At 40.4% G+C, this 15,616-nt stretch overlaps 2 protein-coding genes across 2 annotated transcripts; one reads left to right on the top strand and one right to left on the bottom strand.

Annotated features, from left to right (window-relative positions):
* Positions 1-96: 96 nt before the first annotated feature.
* Positions 97-5,563, bottom strand: alg12 (ALG12 alpha-1,6-mannosyltransferase). Its single transcript, XM_085376185.1, has 9 exons — positions 5,405-5,563; positions 3,051-3,183; positions 2,772-2,945; positions 2,477-2,671; positions 2,276-2,381; positions 1,586-1,807; positions 1,254-1,423; positions 1,039-1,114; positions 97-606 (listed from the first exon to the last, which is right to left on the bottom strand). The coding sequence occupies exons 1-9, from the start codon at positions 5,561-5,563 to the stop codon at positions 369-371; spliced, it is 1,473 nt and encodes a 490-aa protein (XP_085232311.1). The 3' UTR covers positions 97-368.
* A 372-nt stretch (positions 5,564-5,935) lies between these two features.
* creld2 (CRELD disulfide isomerase 2) lies at positions 5,936-13,927 on the top strand. The gene is made up of 10 exons (XM_085376050.1): positions 5,936-6,256; positions 6,417-6,499; positions 6,722-6,832; positions 6,992-7,083; positions 7,976-8,152; positions 8,905-9,003; positions 12,483-12,566; positions 12,733-12,828; positions 13,331-13,471; positions 13,626-13,927. Exons 1-10 carry the CDS (start codon positions 6,113-6,115, stop codon positions 13,682-13,684), a joined length of 1,086 nt encoding a protein of 361 aa, XP_085232176.1. The 5' UTR covers positions 5,936-6,112; the 3' UTR covers positions 13,685-13,927.
* Positions 13,928-15,616: the final 1,689 nt, after the last annotated feature.

The raw sequence follows: 15,616 nt of genomic DNA, 5'->3' as shown, positions 1-15,616 counted from the left end.
AATGAGACCGAAAAGCTGGTGTTTAGTGTGGAGCCTTAAGGCACACGAGTACAAGAATTCAATGTTTTCACTTCATTTTAAGCATCTCCAGTGTTCAGTGAACTTTATTTTTTTTGTTATCCTCTGAGCTAAAAAATAATAATACAAAGATTTATTCAGAAGACAAAATAATTTCACGGAGAACGTGTGGTAGCTCGTTTCCTTGCATGAGAGCAGATAAGATTTAGATTCATGACTATGTTAATGCAACACTGATAATCTTTTGTAGTGGAAATGTGATACCTGGAGAGATACTTTTTATTATTCTGTAAAAGCACTGGTTTCACAGTAGTGGTCAGCAAATTTAAAGAAAAAAATCCAACACTTGTTTAAGTCACTGTTTTGATGGCCTTTCTCTCCATCAGCACAGTTTTTCTCTCCAAGTGCACTCTGACAGGAGGGAAGTGAAACACACTGAAGGCAATGTTGCGGTAACCTTCTATGAAGGTCAGAGGCTGATGGGTGTCCTGGAGTAATTCTATCTTGGTCGCATTAGCCTCCATCAATAGGTGCGAGTACATCTGCATAGCTGGGCTCGTGGGGCTCAAGTCCTCACGTTTGTCATATCTGTTGAAAACGGGAAGTAAAGTGTTAAAAATGTTTAAAATAATATTTTAAGTTTACTTAAAAAGCTAAGATAAAAAATAAAGCTGTATTTATTTTTGTCACTTTGATGATGTAACCTGCTTCATAAGGCTTTCACAGACATGTTTATTGAGGTCCAGCATGTCTGACCTGCCTTTCCAAAGTATTTGTACTGCAGTACCTATTCTGAGATTGTAACAATTTCCCCATTTCCAAATGTTACCCATGTTATAATATTTGAAAAAAGCTAAAACTGACAATACAGATACTGAAAACTGAAGTGAGGCCAAATTTTTTTCTGAATTCTAAGCTTAACTCAAAACACACACAAAAAAATAGAAAATTTAAAACTGTATATATAAAAAAAAAAAAGAAGATTGGTGGACAGATTTCAGATCAAAATAAAACACCAACCTCCAGTTTTTGTTTAGTTGTAGGAAGCGTGAAACTCCAGTCTCAGCAGTGTAGGTGTCAATGTGAACAAATACATCTGAGGAAAGACAGCAACAATGAGAGTTCACTAGAAAACCACGATTCTTTATCTCCTGCATTTCTGACAGACTTTTAAATATGTAACTGTGTGAGCGCTCCCTTCAGAAAGAAAAAAAAAAGCTTGATGTGATTCCAACCTGCTGAGGCTGGCAACAGCCGGTGTAGTTCCTGCATTCCTCTGCCTCCAGGGTAGTTGTGGTGAGAAACATAGAGGCAAATACCAGAGTATGCCGTGTTTGCCAACAGCTGGCCAACCACAAATGCAGAACCCAGTTTGTATATCCAGGATTTCTGGTAGTTGCACAAACTAAATCACATAGAAGGAGGAAAAAACAAACAAAACAGTAAAAAGCATGACAAACAGCTTCAGCTCTCCAAATTTCAATGTCAATTTTAAGAGAAAGGAAACTTTTTAGGATCATTCACTCTTCTTTCAATATAAGGACAGGTGCCGTACGTTTCAGCTTACATGAAAGAGCAACCACGCGCAGCCACCAAACTGAGCACGGGAAAAGTGTATATGATGAAACGCAGCTCTTTGTGGGGCAACAGTGAGTAGAGCAGAATGAAGCCCACTGTGGGCAGCAGCAGTGCTCTCATTCGCCTGTCAAGGAGGCCAAGGGGGACAAAGAACAGCGTGCAGCCCAGGGCGCGAGGTACAGCAGAGTAGAAGTACCAGAGAAATGGAGAGGTTTACTGGGGAGAATAGTCAAGGACTGCTATAACCAACCAACAATAAACCAACAACAATGTCATAAAATTACCTGAGTTTTAACTGAGCTAGAATGCTAAAGGAGACTGGACTCATACAGGAATATTTTAACAAAGGGCATCAACATGCTGTTCATCAACACGCTTTTAAGATACCATGAAACTAAAACATTTATTAAATTAACAGTTATAAACTAAGAAATCTGTTGCTGTGAAATTGTGCAATACAAATAAAATGACTGAAATATTCAGTCCAACAAGGAAAGTAATTTTTCCACAGTCAACAAAGTCCTAACTCTAACAGTTATCCTCTCCTACTATTTCCATAAAGTGAAATGTCACATTTTCTAATACATTGTGTTTTTCTTGTGGTTGTCATTTCCCCCCCATAGTTTCCCAACTATCAAACAGCTAAGCAAACAGGATGTGCTGGAATAAATCAAAGGATATTCCCCAGTTGGAACTTTTGTTGAGAATGGTGTTGTACCACAAAACCTGGCCTTCAGGCCACAGGAGCTTCCTCCAGAAGAAGGTATCAACAGCCACTGTCAGAGCTGCAGGAGACAAAGGAAAGCAAACACAAACAGTGATCAGCACGTTTTTAATATTGTTAGACATACACTGTATTTATTATAGATGAACCACTAACCTAATGACAATATCCCAGCAGGAACAGTATATTTCAGCAGCTGCAGCAGCCCCAGCTTCCTGCTCAGGAGCGACATCAGTAACATGAGGCCCATAAAGATGCACAACTCTGACCGGAACACAATGATGACCAAAGCAGACAGGGAGATGAACCGGCCATATCTCTGAGCCATCCATGATGTGAATGCTATAAGAACTGGGCCGAGAATTTTACTCATCATTATAATGCTCGATTATTTAAGTTCCAAAAATAACAAAGAAAGAAACTAGAACTCAAATGAGAGCTGATGGGTTACCTAATGGCAGGGCGAATACATTGGGCAGTGTCCTTGTGCTGTAGAACATTAAATGAAACTGAGATGCACATATAAGGCAGAAAAGGTCTGCAACTGTGGAGCCAAACTGCCTCCTTGCTTCTCTCTGCATGTGCCACAGTGCACCGATGACGCACACTCCCAGGGAAGCTCGGACTGTGCAGAAAGAACAGCACATTAAACATCTCTTTAGAGCTTTTAATTACCTTTACATCTCAGTGGTTTGGATACTAAACAACAAAAAGTGAGATGGTACGCTACCTATAAGCTGTGTGTAGAATTTTGGTGCATCCAGCAGGGAAGAAAGAAAAACAACAGGGGAGGAGAGCGTGGAGAGGAAGAGGGGGCCAAGGAAAGTCCGCGGCACCACACCGGGGAACTCATGATGGTCATACTGAAAAGAAAAAAAAAAAAAGGTACTTTCTAAGACTTATACAGCCACAAATCACTGTGATTTAAAGTGATTTAAAATTTATAAATGTGATTTATAAGTGATTTAAAATCCTTTAAATCACCGTATAAGTGATTTAAAGGAGCTCAAAAACAAGAGTAGATAAAACAATCTAATCTCTCGCTTTCAATCAAATCACATGACCCTAAGCAAGACCTGGAATTTACCCAGATGTCATGGATTTTTTTCTCCCTTTTTATCAGAACAAACAAGTAAACTGTCTAAAGCATCTCTGTTATGTTAAAGTCAGGACTCTCTTGGCTGTTCTAAAACATGGATTTCTTCTTTCTAATCATCCTATAGTTGGTTTTTCATTGTCTTGACTCTTCTAAGCTTCAAATCATGGAGTGATGCCCCAGTATTTTACTGTATGTATGTTTTTGACTGAATTTTGAATTTATTACTCTCTGCATGTCCAGATATCCAGACCATAAAAAAACAAAAATAAAAAGCCAAACCATGATCCTCCCTCCACCGTGCTTTACAATGTCTTCACAGCATTGTTTCACCCCCTACACTGTACAGTGCATGCTTCTTATAAAGGTAAACCTTTGTCTAATCTTCCCAGAGAAGATTTATCTAGTAAAATTGAGCAACATTCAGGCATTCTCATGCAAATTTGAGATGTGTTGCAATGTATTTTTAAGTCATTCTCACAGTTACTCTGTCATCTGTGGAAGGATACTACTGACAGCTCTGTACCATGTAGTGTAGTTCATCTTGTAGTGAACACCTAATTAAAAATATCACAAGCTGTAAAGACTGCTGCAAATATTTTTGCTGTCTATTGGGTTCGTTTTTGTTTTTCCTTTTTGGGGGGTCCAAGTTTCCTAAGCCCTAGTCCAGTCCTAAGTTTCAGGACTGCTTACTGTGCTCTTGACTTATTATTTTTCAGGACACCCTCATCACAGGGAACACAACAGTCCTGCATGTTATCAAGTTGTAATATATTGTGATAAGCAACATTGTAATAAACAATAAAATAGAACAAAAGCATTGATGCCACAACAGAACAGAATAAAGCCCAATAGATACTGATATTGAGTAATTTAAAAATTCCGATATATCAACTTATTGTTTTTCTTTCAGGCACACAAAACATAATAAATGTCAGGGAAATCTGTTTATGTGTAGTTGTTTATGAGTCTTTACGAAGGTTATAAGACATTTCTGTTTAAAAATGTTTTATTGTCATAACAAGATCAGCTGGTTGTTGAGTTTGTGGCATTTCAAACAGGTTTTGCCAGGCTAGCTTCAGAGTGCCCTCTGGTGTACATGCAATGCAACATCAATACTCCGAAAGGTGATTCTCCAGTCTCTTCTTTGGATTTTTTAAATTTTAAATTTCTTATAAATCTTGATAGTGATATATCAGAGCACTACAATGAAGGCAGAAAAGAACTGCAAAGCAATGTTAATGCTGAAAGCCAACACTGTAGGTCAAGTCTAGTCAGTTACAAAATTTAGTGACCCTAATATTAGTCCTCATTAGGACCACAGTTATTGGTGGCCTCCATGGCATAAATCCAATAGGTCTCTCTTTGTTTGAGGCTTTGATTTTATCCCCAACCCTGGCATCAAAGCTCGTAGTTCCCAGTAGGGTCGAGTTACTCCCATGATGTGCTTATGTGTAGTGCGTTTTGCCTTACAATAAATCAGGTTAAATAGGAACAGTATACCTATGTTCAGCCACCCTGTCCCTCAGTTTTGGTCATATTTTTCCCCATGTTTCAACAGAGCTCCTGTTATGTTCTCTTGTTTTATTGTGAATGAATGTATTTTTCTAATATTGTGACGTGAATGGGTGAGGATAAGACCACATTTATTTTTTTCTTGTAGCTATAGGTTTACGATGGAACAGTCCACACCGCAGTATAGCTGTCAAACTACTGGTGTGTATGATTTTTATAGCAAGCATCAATAGCAAGCAGAATGTTTGGGACGTAGCATTACATCAAAAGTAGGATTTAAACTGTACCCGCAGCTGTCACATTTTTTTTTCATAATGTACCTTATATTTAACATCTTTAGGGCCGTAAGAATGGTATTCTATTTTTTAAAATGACAAAAAGGGAAATTGAATATTACGAATGTTTTATTTACATCCACGGGTGCTTTCTGTGTCCACTTAGCTTATTAACACATCAAATGGCTGCATGCTTACCTTGTCAAAGTCAAGTCTGTGATACAGAAGGTCGTGTGCCGCCTGTAAGTTGAAGCTCTCCTCAACCTTAGTGAACGGGCAAATAAATAAATGCAAGAGAGCCACGGAAGCTAATAAAAACAACAGTGGTAGCCCCAAAACAGTCCTCTTTTCAGCCATGACAGCTGAAAAAAAAGAGAAAAGGCTAGTTTTCACTTCCGGCAGTCACAGGAAGTGAACGATGCAACTTTTACTTTGGCTAAGACGTTGAGGGGTTTTTATTAGTAGGGCTTTTGAGAAATATTATTGAAACCTAATTTTAAAAAAATGAAAAAAAATTATTTTGAATTTACCTGCGAGCTTCCTGAATTTTCCACGTGGGGATGGGTTTTTTTTTTTCTATTGTCCCGCGCGTGGCGACTCACGATTGGTTTTCCATTTTATTGACAGGCGGTTACAGCCAATCACCACAAGCCACAATTCGATTAAGACGCTGACGCGGAAAACTAGAACCGCTTCAGGGTTGTTGTTTTTTTTCCCATGTAACCGACATGTAAATACCATTTTGTCACGCTTTGCATAGATAACGCTATTTTTCATCTAATGTTAGGAACACCTCGCATAGATGTGTCCGACCGCTGCAGCACTTTAACATCAGTGAAAAGCTTGCGTGCTAGTGGCTGGAGCGCTCGTCTCCTGATATGAAATTGTGTGAATTGATCTGCTGAGATGCTGTCCACCGGTCCAGAGCTGCGGCTGCTGCGCCTTTTGTCTTGCTTAACTCTTGTCTTACTTTGTCAAGTTACTGACGCCAAGAAGGATTTAAAAAGCGCCTGCAACACCTGCCGGCAAATCACCGAGAACTTCAACAAGGTCAGTGAGCGTTTGCAGACCTTCTTCCTTTGTGTTGTTTTTCATTGTGTTGACATGAACATACGTCAGTCTAATGTAAGATGCCTGGGTGTCCTTTACTCAGTGCAGGGTCCTTCTTATTTCTGGGCTCAAAAATTAAAATGTCTGCGTTGTATGTCAGGGCTTCGAGAGAACAGCAAACCAGAACTTTGGAGGAGGAAACACAGCCTGGGAGGAGAGGAAATTGTCTAAATATGAGACGAGGTGAGACAGCCAAGAGCCCAGCCTACAGGTCACCCTGCCACAGGTCCTGTGATCTGAGCTGTTTACTTGTTTACTTTTCACCAGACCTGCTTTCCATCAAATGAAGTTGTTTTCTTTTCTTTTCATGCAAATATAAATCTTCTTGTACATTTTGAGATGTATGTTTACAATCTCAAACTAACTTGTGCACTTGTCTCGTCTGCTGCTTTCCTTCCACCCCAGCGAGATTCGGCTGATGGAGATCGTGGAGGGGCTGTGCGACAGCAGCAGCTTTGAGTGCAACCACATGGTTGAGGAGCACGAGGAGCATTTCGAGACTTGGTGGTTCAAGAGGTGGGTTGATGCAAATGACGTGGTTGGATTTTAAAGGGGACCTAATGAGTGATGGACACATGGTCAGGCAGGCTGGCAGATGCTGATCAGGGTTGTTTGCGTTGTTAACCTGCTGTTAAACCTCGTCTCTTCCTGCCTTGTTTTCCTGTTGCAACACAGGAAAACGAAACATCCCGATCTGCACAAGTGGTTCTGCATAGAGACCATCAAAGTGTGCTGTCCAAAGGGAACATTTGGACCCGACTGCAATGGTGAGAATTTACAGATACACCCCCCAGTGCTCCAGTTATTCCCCCCCCCCCCCCCCCCCCCCCCCCCCCCCCCCCGTGTTTCATCTTAATTTTAGGGCTTCCAATGTTATTATGAAAACAGGTTGCTTGTGTCATACAACTTTTGCATTTTTCCAATGCTGTCCCAAGTCGTCAGATCTGTAAAACATCTACTTGCAAACAGTCCATTTCTAATTTGCGCCTCCTGTCTTCACCCAACTGTCACTCAGGAATAAATGTCGGTGTGTGTGCAAGTGGCCCTAAACATGAGCTATGTCATGAGCAATGTTACACCTGACATCTTAAAGGCAGTTTAACAAAACAGTTTACGATGCATCTGTGGCACACATCTTATTATACTGACATCACTTTAAAATGAGGCTCACTAAGATGTGAGATGAGGAGTCAGGGACAGTATAGAGTGGGGGGCCATATTTGCAACTTATCAGCCGTATTTGAGCCTCCTTTCAAACCAAATTAACATGGACAACGACTACTTGGCAACCACCTACAGAAGTGCAACACATGAGGAAAAAGGATGTAATACAAATTTATGATTTCACACATTACCGATCTTCTATTTGTTGTGCCACAGGACCTTTAAAGAAAGATGCTTTTATATTTAGTGAGAGTTTTTGACATAAACATTACCATTACTGAACTATAGTGTTCAAACATCAGTGGTCTCTGTATTACTATGTATAGAAAAACAGTGGCATTGAGTGTTTTTGTTTTTTTTTGTTTTTTTAAAAAGAAAAAAATCTACCAAAAAAGCTGCAGAAGCTACCGTGCACAGAAAAAGAGAGATCCCAAGAGCGAGTTGTAAAATTTGGTTTAAAAGCACAAAAATAATTTGTCTGTCTTCATTTTTAAGCCTGTGTGGGGGGTTCTGAGCGACCCTGTCACGGGAATGGTGCGTGCGATGGAGACGGGACCCGTGGGGGAAACGGGAAGTGCAGCTGCCACCACGGTTATACGGGCGAGTTCTGCCTAGACTGCATCGACGGCTACTTCAACGAAGTGAGGAACGACAGCTTTTCTCTGTGCACAGGTAAAAAAAATAAATAATAAAAAACTCAGTTTACCTAAATAATAGAGGTGGGGATCACCATACATCCCACGATACGATATTATCACAATACTTAACGCACGATACGATATAAAAATTTTTTTTTTTTAAATATTTTGTGATATTCAGATTCTGTACATAAAGGTAAACTTTATCAATATTCATTTTATCTAATATCAAAGTCTCACTCTCAGTCTTTCTCTCATTTCAGTCAGTTTTATTGTTGACAAACTGAACGGTTTGTATTACAGTCTAGTCCAACTTAACTGAATGCAACCATCTGGTACAATTATAGCTATTCTGAACTATGCAATTTATGAAAACTATGTAGCCCATTCAGCAACTGAAGAATTTGAAAGTAAATTAAAACAAAATATAATTTTACGTTAAATAAAAAAGTTTTAAACTTAATTAAAATAAAACATGTCTTAAATTAAAATAAGTAAACTGTCATGTTGGTGCCAAAAAAAAGTTAAACACATTTGGACAGTGAAGGAATGTCAGGATTCTTGCTCAGAAAAAGGAGCTGATCAGTCCACAAAAACTTTTTTTGTAACAAAATATCGATTTCTGCTGTCCCTGTAACGATACATTATTAGCAAACAAAATATCACGATACTACACAGTATCGATTTTTTTTCCCCCACCCCTACTAAATAAGTTACCTGCTGTTGCACCAGAAACTCATCACCAACATGAACGTACTGATGGAAATTTGGTCTTCACTTCTGCAGAATGTCACTTCTCTTGCAAGACCTGCACTGGAGCAAACAATCAGGACTGTGATGAGTGCAAGGAAGGCTGGGAGGAAGACGACCAGGAAACTTGTGTAGGTAAGACAACGTGTACTGGCTCTCCATGCTACATGACATTCTCTTAACAAAAGTACTCAGATAAAGAGGTCATCTGAGCTATTGTTCTTGCTGTTTGGGTTCCATCATTGTTCCAACTTTGATTATTATACCACTGGTTGGATAAACCTGCAAATCTCCGATCTTTTTGCTGTTTCATAACAATTTATTGACTACACAAATTGTTGCGAAATCAACCAATAATGGACGGGTTAGTTATATTTTAAACTCAGAACAGTACCAGACCTCGTAAATTCTTGAAAATGTTATTTTTAAGTACATTTATGTTCATTTTAAAACTTGATGCTAGTAGCACAAGTCAGAATGCTAGCACAGGTTCGTCCAATTTAGCCTCAGTTTTCTGTTCTTGGCTAATACCCGGTGTGGTCTTCTGCTTCTCCGAGGTTTGATCTGCTGTTTTAGAGATGCTCTTCTGCATACCTTGGTTGTTTGTTTGAGTTAATCTTGCCTTCTTGAAGGCTTGAAGCAGTCTGAGGGGTATATTATGAAGTGAGATTAATGGCCATGTCAAGCTAAAAGTGGACTAAAAGGCTACATGTATAAAGGCCAATTTATACACCATGGAGTCCTACTTTAAAGAACTGTCATAGGTTTAACATTGTCTATTAGCCTGGATTTAAGAATTAAGAGTTTAAAATCATAACTCAGTGGAAAAATGAGACTAAAACTAAAACGTGGTGTTTCATGTCTACTTTAAAGCAGGGTGACGCGCCTTCACCCGTACCTCTGCCAACCCCTGCTTGATTCGTTCCTTTATGTACATTTTCCAGTGTCTCACACACACTCTTTTGGCTGTGTACACAAATTATGGGGGCGTACGCCATAATAAGTAGGTTTGGTTGAGCACAAGAATGACAACATTACAGGGCGCAAGTTTGATAACATCATGGAGAAGCTAACGGCTCTCCAACGGGAGATTTAGAGACCAGTGTTGGACTGTTAGAATTGCTTTGAAATTCATATGAGCTGTTCGCACTAAAGTAAAAAGCACCATCACTTCATGTGGATACCCTTTCAGCGCCAGCTGCGGTCGCAAGGCTGGAGCCGAACAAAAACACCCTGATAACGACTGTGTTTAGACTGTTCCTTCCCATTCCATGCAAGGCCACCTGGGTTGGCTGGAAGACTGTTTACTTCAATACTTCGTTAAAATGCTACACTAGTGTAATTACAATCAAATGAGGTGTGTGTTAAGTTGCCTTAACCAGATCCTATACGTCAGCGGTCCCCAACCCACCTGTTGGGGACCTGTAGTGGGTTGCAAGAGGTCAGGGTGTGAAATTTACCGCTGCTATGTGTGGTGTGAAAATGAATGTTGACCTTTTGGCTGGGGTCAAAGAAGGCATGCCCAAGAACATCCAAGGGTTCGATCCGCCGGTTAGCATCCAAGTCCAGCATTAGTTTAATCAGGCTTACCAACAAATGCTGATCACTGTGGCATCCTGTTCTCATTTTCAATCAGGTCAACAAGACACTTAAGCTTTAAGTGTCGGGTTTCTTGTGGGTGAGTCCTGTCTGATATTCAAATTATTCTTTTGTTTTAAATATATTCAGCAGTGAACACTGCAGCTTTCTTCTTTTTCTCAAGGACAGTCTCAAGGATAGCCTGGTGGCTGGCCCTGAGTGTGTATGATGAACCGGATTACCCGGGTAAAGCAGCAGCCTCGTAGCACGCTCCAAAGCTATTTAGCCCAGAGACCACGTTTCAATAATTAAATGGAATCTGAAGCATATCCTCTGGTGGCCTGTACCAAAGAGCCTGTGCACAGACACGAGGAACTACTGCGGACACATGACATGATAGGCCAAAGTCCATAACTTTGACTTTGATGGGACACTGATAGTGGTCCACAACCATTATGTTATCAGGTTTGCAGGCAGCACGTATGATTCTCATAGAACTCAAGTGGGATAGGTCAAACGGGTTTTATTCCCGGAGTTCATAATTTAAGAATATACATTGCTCAATGTCAAAGGAAAAAGCCGTCTCACTTTACAACATTGGAAGTGTCTGGATCCAAGCGTTTCAACTTCTCCAGGATGGAAATGTCACATTTTACCTGTTTACAAAAGTTTCATGGTGATTCTTGCTGTATTTGATAGTCACACATTGTGTTGTGGCATTTGGTTACAAAACAAAGTTGCCTTCTGTAAGCAAAGCCTCCACCAAAACGGGACCTTGACACTGTCAGGAGAGTGACTGATGTCCATTTGATCAGGTTCCCCTGGAGACGGGCACCAACTGCTCTTTGAATGGTCACAGGTGAATCTTGAGGCAGTGTAATAGTCAAACATTTTTGCTTTCACCCTCATTCTGCACCCACAATAGATAAAGCCAGAAGAAAAATGTTTTTGAACACAATTAAAATATAATGATCTATATCATATATATGATGCATATAAGAACTCTTTGAGGTTTACAGAGAACGGTCTGAAACATAGAAAATGTCCAGTGAGCTGCAGTTCTCTTGATGAAAATGCCAAAGTTCAGAAGAGAATGGCCAGACTGCTTTGAGCGAGTGGAAAGGCAACAGTAACTCAAATACCCGCTTGTTATAACCAAGATATGCATAAGAGCATTTCTGAACGCACAACACATTGAAATTTGAAGCAGGTGGGCTACAGCAGCAGAAAACCACACCGTGTGCTACCCCTGTGACCTAAGAACAGGAATCTGAGTTCTCACCGGCTCACCAGAAGTTGGAAACTAGGAGTTTGGAAAGATGTTTCCTGGTCTGACGAGTCTCAATTTCTGCGGCAACATTCAGATGTTGGGGTCATAACTTGGTGTCGTAAAATGATAAGTCCTCAGTATCCACAATGTTCAGAAAACCTTGGAAAATACTGATACTGAATATGATCGCAATTTCATATTGGCACTGATGGGCTGCCCCAAACACACCCATGTGAAGACTTAGCATTACCTATTGACTGTGATGATCATCAGTTCATCATTATTAATAGGTGGATTTAATGCTAGTTCAGTCCCTCTAAGTGTTATATAGGAAGCATTTCCTATAAACAAAACTCAGGTCGGTCAAAATGAAAACCTACGTGACAGTTTTATAAACTGCCATTTTTAAATAGTTATATAGTATGATTCATTTTGCATTCACTCAATCAAAATTAATTTCCTATCTTTTTGGGAATACAGTATAGCATATGTACACACAGAGCCTGAATCAAAACGCCTGGCTTAACAGGGAAAGTTGATAACCACAGAGGTAATACTTTTTATGTCCAGCCAAGGTTTTAATTTTGTCAAACCATTCCCCTCTGACCTCCACCATTAACATCCAGTTTTGCCCCTGAGATCTAATCTGCAGACACTCACATTTTTTTGTGTTTTCACTCTGTGGTAAAGCACACAAAGAATGATCAGCAGATGGCGCTGTGTGGTTGCCAGCCTGTTTGATGGCTCTCTGTCTGATGTGTTGCAGATGTAAATGAGTGTTCCAAAGACCCTGTTCCATGCAAAGAAGATCAGTACTGCCTCAACACAGAAGGTTCCTACTCTTGCAAGGGTAAGAGGTCATATGCCAAACAGTAGCTTTTGGAGCAGTGTGGAAATTTGCTTCCAGTGAACTTATCGCTGTTAGGTGTTTCATATTACAATGTCTGATTGTTATCCATTTACTGACAGTTTTGTGAGACCTATCTAACTTTATTCGGTATGTTTGTTCCTCAAAGCCTGTGATAAAGTTTGCTCCGGCTGCACTGGAGCCGGTCCCGATAACTGCCAGGCTTGTGCCAGCGGGTACCAAGACACAGAGGGAACCTGCACAGGTATTATTCACTATTTGAAAGATTTCTGACACTACGTTAAAGTATCAGTCTCCACTTTGAGTTTAATACAAATGAAGCCAAAAGAAGCAGTCCTTGGAAGTAAATTCTTAGTGCTTCCATGCTGGCGATCTGTCCAGGGTGGACCCTGCCTCTCGCCCTATGACATGTCATTGATGTGCATACTGTAAGCATGAGTCTCTCATCACAGTAGGATGCAGGCTTAACTTTAGATCACTTTATATTTGCATATTTACATCTTCCCTTTATGTGTCTTTAATTGTTGTAATAAAAAAAGATATTGTGAGCTCCAGACTGCTGTGGATGGACAGAACCTCTTAATTCTACCCTTGGAAAGTCTGTTTTAGTTCCCCTTAACTGATGTCACATTTGTAAGGATAATGCATTTTTGGGTTGCACCCATGAAAAACTTCTCTATACATTTTATCTATATATTTGATTTTTATTTATTTTTTTTTAATGTATTTATTTAAATCTTTGCCAGATGTGGATGAGTGTTCGCAGTCAGAGCCAGTGTGCACAAAAGAGCACCAGGAGTGTGTCAACAATCAAGGCAGCTACACGTGCATCTGCTTTGAAGGCTACGAGGAGCAAGATGGGGAGTGTGTGCAAACACAACAGCCAGGTGAGGATGAGTGTTGGCATGAGGTAGCACAATACCCATTCTAACAAGTTTTCAGTAGTAATGTAGGATGTGAGGATGTTATTTAAGCAACATGTTTACTTTGTGTGCTTCACTGACTGCAGTGTGATTAATTCTATAAGTTTTCCTATGTTAGATACAGCCGAGGAGTCGGAAGCATCTGAGGCAACCGCGAGTCCACACGGAGAGCTTTGATGTCACAAACGGGGACCAGGAAGAACAAACTGTTGACATTGCTGCACATTCGAAGCCCCTCCTTCATAAAACTGTCAACCACATGCACTTAACGAAACAACGAGAGCCGAGAGGACGTCGATTTCCAGCAGAGGATGATTAACAGAGAAAAAAAAACACACACCTTTTACGCTCTCACCATGCTGGGTGTTGCTTTTCTCCAGTGTGCTCAGACTCGTTGTCTTTGTCTTATATGGTTTTAAAAAGCAACGATGTTTCAATAAAGATTCATTATGTGAAGTTTATCAAAAACTGACCGACGTCATCGGAATGTGGACGCTTTCAGCTTTGGGAGTTTTTGTGTATGTTGCAGCAATCATGCATTACCACAGGATGGCAGTATAGTCTTATGAAATAAAGACGCTCCAGCTTTAAACCATCTGGACAGGACTAGACGGTGCTTCTCTTGCCCTGATATCGCATAAATATTTTGAAGCTAGGCCAGATCACAGCTGTGTATTGTCCATTATATTCAATATCAACATCATTCTTATTTCCACCAACATTAACCCTCACTTATACCACACGGCCCGGTTCTACATGACGTCTGCTTGGTCTTGCAAACCCGAACCATCACCTACCCTTGATTGGCATGCTTTTTGGAAAGGCCCTTCCTCTGGCCCTGTGGGGATCAAAACACATTTTTCTAACCTAAGTCTCACCTTGCGGTAAATCTTCCCAGCTTCCTCTGTGATGATGTCAGCTGTTTTGACTGCAAGGCCCTCTAAGACATAAGAAAGGGCAAGTAAAGGCCTGTCTAATCTAGCAGTGAGGCAGCAGAGAGCCCACCTCTCTGCCTACTGTTAACTCCACCATATGGAAAGGGGTTTTCTGGAGGCATAGGAATATGGGGTTCACCAAACATATAGATATATATATATATAGATAGATAATTGCCAAAGCAGAAAATTAGTAGAAGGAAAAAAATGAGCAAACTTGTCCTTCTTTAAAATTCATGACTTATAGCTCTAGCAAGACTGTTTTTTCTTTAGGAGAGCACCAGTATGAGTCAGCGTACTGACTAATACATGAGTCAGTGTACCTATTATTGATGCTACAACACCCATCTAGGTGAGTTTAGCTGTTATGAGATGTACACTGTATTTGTTATGATGCTTCCACCGCCGCCTCAGCCGCAGACCAGCTCAAGCGGGGATCATCATGTCGCGGCGAGCTGATGCAGAGTGACCAGGCACCATGAGTAATCACTGTAAATTCACCTGTTTTTTTTTTTTTCTCTGACGCACAGGGCTTTTCTTATTTATTGCACTCCGAGGCAGTGGCGCAGCAGAGATTTTGTGATTCACTCACAGCGCCCGTCTTATCAGGCTGTGGCACAAAGTGGGATTCATTTCACTTATCTAAGATGCACAGTCACTCTGTTTGGACTGCTGACTTTCTGGAGTCGGGGGTATTTCTTGAAGCTGAATGCCAAAATGTGAGATAATTTTCTGCGATTATCAATGTGGTTCTTGTTGTCACAGTTTGTGAATGTTCTGTGGTTCATGCTCACTTTACTTCCCCTGGAAGTTAATCATCAGTGTCTCAACAAAGTCAGAGAAGCAAGTTTCACAGGTCTGAGGCTATCTTGTATTACATCTGTAGACTCATTTCAGATTCTTAGTACCCTTTCCTGTAGTAGGTTTTACACGTCATGTTAAATACTGTGCAAAAGTCTCAACCCGCCTATCATTTCTTAAAATATTTTGTTTCCAAAGAGCCAGACCTTCTTCTCACTTTAAAAGTGGCTTTGAGCAATAGCTCTCCAAAGGTGTCTGAAGGTCTTTCAAAGTTTTCTTTGTCCATTGGTTAGTTTTTCACTTATGGTCAGGAACTTTGCGTTTTTAGGGCTTTGGAAATCGAAGTGAGTGACGTTAGGTTGAGGGTCTGAGG

This window comes from Diplotaxodon limnothrissa, linkage group LG17 (assembly GCF_057381915.1).
Source record: "Diplotaxodon limnothrissa isolate DT_005_m linkage group LG17, D_limnothrissa_male_GT1.1, whole genome shotgun sequence".
Classification (NCBI taxonomy): domain Eukaryota; kingdom Metazoa; phylum Chordata; class Actinopteri; order Cichliformes; family Cichlidae; genus Diplotaxodon; species Diplotaxodon limnothrissa.
Note: the sequence above shows the minus strand (reverse complement) of the source record. Positions and strands in the feature narration are given on the sequence as shown.

What these genes read in the sequence shown, in the direction of transcription:
- alg12 (XM_085376185.1), bottom strand. Translation starts at nt 5,563, where the DNA reads ATGGCTGAAAAGAGGACTGTTTTGGGGCTACCACTGTTGTTTTTATTA. An exon ending in ATTCTACACACAGCTTATAG is followed by an intron (nt 2,946 to 3,050) that starts GTAGCGTACCAT and finishes CTTTCTGCACAG; the next exon opens with TCCGAGCTTCCCTGGGAGTG. An exon ending in AAAAGTTCCAACTGGGGAAT is followed by an intron (nt 1,808 to 2,275) that starts ATCCTTTGATTT and finishes TCCCCAGTAAAC; the next exon opens with CTCTCCATTTCTCTGGTACT.
- creld2 (XM_085376050.1), top strand. Translation starts at nt 6,113, where the DNA reads ATGCTGTCCACCGGTCCAGAGCTGCGGCTGCTGCGCCTTTTGTCTTGC. An exon ending in AGGTTCCTACTCTTGCAAGG is followed by an intron (nt 12,567 to 12,732) that starts GTAAGAGGTCAT and finishes TGTTCCTCAAAG; the next exon opens with CCTGTGATAAAGTTTGCTCC. An exon ending in CACAGAGGGAACCTGCACAG is followed by an intron (nt 12,829 to 13,330) that starts GTATTATTCACT and finishes AATCTTTGCCAG; the next exon opens with ATGTGGATGAGTGTTCGCAG.